This window comes from Cherax quadricarinatus, chromosome 14, assembly GCF_038502225.1.
Source record: "Cherax quadricarinatus isolate ZL_2023a chromosome 14, ASM3850222v1, whole genome shotgun sequence".
Lineage (NCBI taxonomy): Eukaryota > Metazoa > Arthropoda > Malacostraca > Decapoda > Parastacidae > Cherax > Cherax quadricarinatus.
In genome coordinates this window covers 5533048-5540892 of record NC_091305.1, presented here as the reverse complement: position 1 = coordinate 5540892, position 7845 = coordinate 5533048, and the positions used below count along the sequence as shown (strand labels likewise).

General features: G+C 44.0%; 1 protein-coding gene across 1 annotated transcript in view; it reads left to right on the top strand.

The window, feature by feature from the left end:
* The first annotated feature begins 2467 nt into the window (after positions 1–2467).
* Prdm13 (PR/SET domain 13) overlaps positions 2468–7845 on the top strand; it is a 9440-nt gene continuing 4062 nt past the window's right edge. The window contains exons 1-2 of the mRNA XM_053792063.2: positions 2468–2554; positions 4542–4578. Of these exons, the coding sequence (XP_053648038.2) occupies positions 2468–2554; positions 4542–4578 (124 nt within the window). The remainder of the gene's footprint in view (positions 2555–4541; positions 4579–7845) is intronic.

Below are 7845 nucleotides of genomic sequence, written 5' to 3'. Positions count from 1 at the left end.
ACTCTATATTATTATTATTATTATTATTATTATTATTATTATTATTATTATTATTATTATTATTATTATTATTATTATTATTATTATTATTATTATTATTATTATTATTATAATAATAATAATATCTTTATTTACTACAAGTACACGTACAAGGTATACAGACGTAGCTGACATTAATAACATATTACTATATAGAAAGCCGCTTGTTATGCTGAGCATTTCGGGCAAATTAGGTCAGTTTTGTCCCAAGATGCGACTCACACCAGTCCACTAACACCCAGGATGCGACTCACACCAGTCCACTAACACCCAGGATGCGACTCACACCAGTCCACTAACACCCAGGATGCGACTCACACCAGTCCACTAACACCCAGGATGCGACTCACACCAGTCCACTAACACCCAGGATGCTACTCACACCAGTCCACTAACACCCAGGATGCTACTCACACCAGTCCACTAACACCCAGGTACCCATTTTACTGATGGGTGAACATGGATAACCGGTGTAAAGAAGCACGTCCAATGTTTCCACCCCTTCGCCCGCAATCGAACCCGGACCCTCACTGTGTGAATCGAGAGCTCTTGCCACGGGGCACCGTGACTAAGTAAGTTTATTCAGGTATACACAAATACAGTTACATAGAATTATCATACATAGCAGCATATGTGTAGAGAACCTGGGATAACCCAAAAAAGGTCAGAGTGACTTATTTCCATTGGGGTCCTTTTACCTTATTATTATAATATAAAGGTTATAATATTTTCTTATTATTCTACAATGAAGATAACATCTTATTATCATACTAAAAAGACTACTACACCAAGGTCATTAAGACTATCTACAATACGAGGGTCATTACTAGGAATAAGGTAAAATTTACACGTATGTTAGCTAAAAAATAGAAAATCATTCCCCTCCCTTTCTGTAGCTACATTCAACAGACACCTTTTGGCACTCTTCTTGAACTGGTTCATGCTATGACTGGCTTTGACATGTGCGGGTAGTCTGTTCCATTCCTTTATTGCTGTACAATAAAAGGTGTTTGAAGCCTGGCCACTGACTGTGGGTACTACAAAGTTGTGCTCTCTCCCCCTAGTACTATGATTGCTGCGGTTCCCAACCTTGACAAAACTGACAGCAAGATATTCTGGACACTGTTTGTGAGCAATTTTATAAACATGATTTAGCTTCAGTTGTTTTATTCTATCTTCAACATTCAGCATATCCAACCTAGAATAACTTAAAAAAAAAAAAAGGCCAGACAGTTATTTTTTCCAATAAGAATCACAGACTGACCATATCTGGACTAATATAATAGTTTCTCTGAGGAGAGATAATCACAGACAACAACACTACTGGTCACTACCCCTCCATTATCCTCATAACCAAAATATATGAGCTTCCCCTTGTGCAAGAAAGGTATAAAATACCGACAATATTCAAGGGGAAGCTCCATGTGCAACATCTGGGTATCTTTATTGTAGACGTTTCGCCATCCAGTGGCTTTATCAATACAGATTCTAGGACATAATAGGAAGACAGTAGAACTATATACAAAAGATGAGGTAATCAGTCCCTCAGCCTTGGAGTTAGTGTTCACAGCATCGTGGTGGAGGAGAATCTGGCAAGAAGACTGGCGGTTATATAGGCGTCAGTGGACCTTTCTCCCTCGGGAGCCAGAGACGGGTCATCGCAAGATTGAGACCCGTGCCAGGACTACGGTCTTGGCGAACATTATACATACAAGGACGGGCAGCAGACGAGGGCAAAGTCACTTATCCACTGACGCCTATATAACCGCCAGTCTTTTTGCCTTTGCTCCAGATTCTCCTCCACCACGATGCTGTGAACACTTACTCCAAGGCTGAGGGACTGATTACCTCATCTTTTGTATATAGTTCTACTGTCTTCCTATTATGTCCTAGAATCTGTATTGATAAAGCCACTGGATGGCGAAACGTCTACAATAAAGATACCCAGATGTTGCACATGGAGCTTCCCCTTGAAATTAGAATGACTTCGTTTCGTCTCCATTATGAGACATTACATAACTTCGCTACAACATTAAATTACACTGACTGGCCAATGGAAATAAATCACTGTGTCTGATTTTATCGGGTTATGATAATTGGTGTAACTGTATATATGTGTACCTGTATCTAAATAAACTTACTGACGACAGGGGCAGTAACGAATGGGTCTGTGGAAAGTTTTTTTTTTTTTTGTAGTTTTCCTAAATTCAGAATGTGTAAATATGAATAATATAATAATTGTGTATTAACATATGACGCTGATTTGATCCTACGAGAAATTTATTGTGAAGGAGGGTGTGCAGCGGCCGCGGAGTGATACAACCCAGAAACAAAATTGATTCATTTCTCACACAGAAGAATCGACTCGAACCACTTTTATCAAACGTTGACTGGCTTTGGAAACTGGCATTTTTTTTTTTTTGCATACATGACAAGCCATGTGAATCAGTTGAATCTGAAGGTGGAACAAATTTCTGATCTATTCAGAGCTAAATTGATGCTGTTTGAAGGACAGGTGAGTTTCTAACTTCATTTCCCATGAAAGTGAACCAGAATTTCCTTCTTCGCTTGCAACAGAAGTAATTAATAACTTGCAAAAACAATTTCGGAAACGATTTTCAGATCTTGGTGGAAAAACAGGTGAAACAAAATCGTTTCAAAATCCACTTGATTGCAGTGTTGAAACTCCCAGGTCAGTTTTAAATGGAAATTATTGATCTCCAGTAACATAATATGCCGGAAGAAGAGTATAAATAAGGAAATCTGATCTAATTTTATCCATCTTTATAGCCTGAATAGTTTCCAAATTTGAAGCAATTTGCTTGTGGATTTCTATAAGTTTTTGGCACAATGTACCTCTGTGAACAAGCGTTAAAAATGAAGCATATCAAGTGAAATATCACACAAATTTATCCGATGAGCATCTGAAGACCATACTAATGACTCCTCAACCTTGAAACTTCACCAATATTTTGAAATTAAAAAAGAAAAACTTCCATCATTCCCAGTAATCTTGTACAACTTGATCTTGTGTCAGCTGTTCTCATCTGCAGTTCATTAATTAATTATATGTCAGAACACTGTCTGACGTTTTTACTCACTATATATCATTTCTCATTGTATTGTTTCTTCGTAATTGTCACATTTCTCTTTTGTTTTGAATCATATCATGACGATAAAAAGGATCCAGATAAAACATATTCATTCATTTAAATTTTATTCATTCATTTATATTTATTCTTTATAATTTCTTCTTTAGCTCTCGAAAATGTGTAAAATATACGATATTGCTTGGTATTATTATTATAATCAAAAAGAAGCGCTAAGCCACAAGGACTATACAGCATTGCTTGGTATAAGTCGAGGCAAAATGTGCTTACAACCTCAAGATTTTAGATATCATCAATAATGCCTTTGAAAGGTTGGATGTTTGGACGCTAAGATATAATGTTCCAGTGTATGACACTGTCACTGTCCACTGGCGACATTGCAGACATGGAGAGTGTACAAAGAACTTTCACGGCACATATAAGTACGATAAAGCACCTAAACTACTGGGAATGGTTGAAGGTCCTTGATCTGTATTCCCTGGAACGCAGGCGAGAGAGTTACATGATAATATACACTTGGAAGGTCCTGGAGGGATTGATACCAAACCTGCACACGAAAATCACTCCCTATGAAAGCAAAAGACTCGGCAGGAGATGCAACATTTCCCCGATGAAAAGCAGGGGCGCCACGAGTACATTAAGAGTCAATACAATAAGTGTCCGGGGCCCAATACTGTTCAACTGCCTCCCAGCCTACATAAGGGGGATTACCAATAGACCCCTGGCTGTCTTTAAGAAGGCTGTGGTTCGTACGTCAGCTTGCGTGCGGCCAGGAGTAACAGCCTGGTTGAGAAGACCCTGATCCACCATGTGGCCTGGTGTCAGACCGGGCCGCGGGGGCGTTGATCCCCGAAACCCTCTCCAGGTAAACAATTTATTTGATGTCATTGACGTCTCGACACAAACAGCACCACTAGAGATACTGACATCCTAGACTTTTCTAACAGTAACAACGTCTTGTAATCTGCTCACCTTGTTACTTTCTCCACAGATATGCCTGACATGACACATTTCCTTATGACAGACAATAGATCTGCTAATAATAATAATACATAATAATAATGCCTAATTTTTGGTATGTGGTCCATGGTACCTGATTTCTGGGATCTTATTTTTGATCTCTGGTCTCTGGTGCTTGATCTTTGTTATTTGGTACCTGATGCCTAGTACCTGGTTCCTGGTCTCTGATCCCTGGTACTTGGTGTCTTGTGCCTGGTCACTGGTACCTTGTATCTGGTGCCTGGTCTCTAGTGCCTAATCTCTGGTCCCTCGTCTCTGATATCTGATCTCTGGTGCCTCTTCTCTGGTTTCTGGTGCCTGGTCTCTGATCTCTGGTCTCTGGTCTCTTTATCAGTCCTTTCTCAATTTATTGACAAATTATAATTTCCGTAGTGTTCATTGTTGATGGTCAAGAGTGTGCGAGAGCCAGGTAATAATTGATTCACCTGCCTCATTAGTGGTCCTCACACGCACTGTCGAGTGCCCACGTGTACCGCCACGTGTTCTCGAGGACCTGCGCGTGTCACCCGTGTGCTGGGACGCGCACACCTGCATGGAGCACACGTGCTGAAGCTTACTGATGCGTGCCTGAGCGCGTTGACACGTGTTAAGATGTGCTGACACGTGTCAAGACGTGCTAACACGTGATAGAACGTGATGACACGTGCTAAGACATGCTGACACGTGCTAGGACGTGTTGACCCGTGATAAGATATGCTGATACGTATTAGGACAAGCTGAGACGTGTTAGGACATGCTGACACGTGCTATCATATTATATGACGTGCTAAGACGTGTTGACATGTGTTGCTCTCACTGTGCTATCACTGTGGTACCACTGTGTTATCACTGTGCTACCACTGTGATACCACTGTGCTACCACTGTAATACCACTGTGCTACCACTGTAATACCACTGTGCTATCACTGTGCTACCACTGTGCTATCACTGATACCACTGTGCTACCACTGCGATACCACTGTGCTACCACTGTAATACCACTGTGCTATCACTGTGCTACCACTGTGCTATCACTGTGCTACCACTATGTTATCACTGTGCTACCACTGTGATACCACTGTGCTACCACTCTGCTACCACTGTGCTACCACTGTAATACCACTGTGCTATCACTGTGTTATCACTGTGCTACCACTGTGCTACCACTGTGCTACCACTGTTACCACTGTGATACCACTGATACCACTGTGCTACCACTATGTTATCACTGTGATACCACTGTGATACCACTGTGCTATCACTGTGTTACCACTGTGTTATCACTGTGCTACCACTGTGCTACCACTGTGCTACCACTATGTTACCACTGTGATACCACTGTGCTACCACTGTGCTACCACTGTGCTACCACTATGTTACCACTGTGATACCACTGTGATGCCACTGTGCTATCACTGTTACCACTGTGCTACCACTGTGCTACCACTATGTTACCACTGTGCTACCACTGTGCTACCACTGTGCTACCACCGTGCTACCACTGTGCTACCACTGTGCTACCACTGTGCTACCACTGTGCTACCACTGTGCTACCACCGTGCTACCACTGTGCTACCACTGTGATACCACTGTGCTACCACTGTGTTACCACTGTGCTACCACTGTGCTACCACTGTGATACCACTGTGCTATCACTGTGTTACCACTGTGCTACCACCGTGCTACCACTGTGCTACCACCGTGCTACCACTGTGCTGCCACTGTGTTACCACTGTGCTACCACTGTGCTACCACTGTGCTACCACCGTGCTACCACTGGGCTACCACTGTGCTACCACTGTGCTACCACTGTGCTACCACCGTGCTACCACTGTGCTACCACCGTGCTACCACTGTGCTACCACTGTGCTACCACTGTGCTACCACCGTGCTACCTCTGTGCTACCACCGTGCTACCACTGTGCTACCACTGTGATATCACTGCTGTGTTACCACTGTGCTACCACTGTGCTGCCACTGTGCTACCACTGTGATACCACTGTGCTGCCACTGTGCTACCACTATGCTACCCCTGTGCTACCACCGTGCTACCACCGTGCTACCACCGTGCTACCATGTGCTACCACCGTGCTACCACCGTGCTACCACCGTGCTACCACTGTGCTACCACTGTGCTACCACCGTGCTACCACTGTGCTACCACTGTGCTACCACTGTGCTACCACCGTGCTACCACTGTGCTACCATCGTGCTACCACTGTGCTACCACCGTGCTACCACTGTGCTACCACCGTGCTACCACCGTGCTACCACTGTGCTACCACCGTGCTACCACTGTGCTACCACCGTGCTACCACCGTGCTACCACCGTGCTACCACTGTGTTACCACTGTGCTACCACTGTGCTACCACCGTGCTACCACCGTGCTACCACCGTGCTACCACTGTGCTACCACTGTGCTACCACTGTGCTACCACCGTGCTACCACTGTACTACCACCGTGCTACCACTGTGCTACCACTGTGCTACCACTGTGCTACCACCGTGCTACCACTGTGCTACCACCGTGCTACCACCGTGCTACCACTGTGATACCACTGTGCTACCACCGTGCTACCACCGTGCTACCACCGTGCTACCACTGTGCTACCACCGTGCTACCACCGTGCTACCACGGTGCACTTCCCACATCGTACACCCAGCACTCTTCCCTCAGTCCAGTACACATGTGTGTTGGGTGGCGTCAGCTGGTGCTGAGGGTGGCAGGGGTGGCGTCAGCTGGTGCTGAGGGTGGCAGGGGGGAGCCACTGTGTGTACATGGAGGGATGGAGGCAAGGTGGGAAAGAGGGAAGGGGAGATTACAGGAGGGAGGAATTATGGGAAGGAAGGGTGGAGGGCGGGAACGATTTACCGAGATTTTACTGAAGTCAGCAAAATTAGATACATTTGAAGTGTGCTGCTACACTACTGTATCTGATAGTTGTTACACAGTGGGAACAACAGCAGTGTGCTGCTACACTACTGTATCTGATAGTTGTTACACAGTGGGAACAGCAGCAGTGTGCCGCTAAACTATTTGATGAGATACGTACACAAATAACTCGCATATAGAAGAATTAAACATGACGACGCTTCGGTCCGACTTAGACCATTAACTAGTCACATACAAGAGTGAAGGGAAGGGAGCTCGTATACATTCGAGGGGGGTGGCCGGGCCGGGAGTCGTGGAACAAAAGGAGGTAGTAATATAATGGTAGAAATAGTGGAAGAAAGAGTAGTGGTAGTAGTAGTTATAGGGGATGATAAGAAAGGAGTAGTGTGTAGTGACGTGGGAGTCAGAGAATGGAGTGTTAGCGATGTAGTAGTAATAATTATAATTACTACTACTACTAGGACTGACTCCACCTTGGCAGAAGAAGAGTCACGACTTTTCTGAAGTCTGGAACATTTGACAATGTAATGAAACAAGAAGGCATCTAGAGAGACAAAACCAGGATTAAGATTCATATTAGGAAAGTTGTGTATAAGAGAGCTTCAACAAGACGGCGATTGTGAAGGCTAGAAGAAGGGTAGACAGTTTTAGCAGAGGACCAGTCAGTAAGACGAATGTGATCTCTAACATGACAGAAAAAGGCATTACTGGTGTTGACAAGTCTAACACTTCTTTTGTGTTCTATAAATCTGTCAGAAAGAGAGTGGTTAGTTTCTCCAAATTTCTGTAGAGGACAAGAAAAG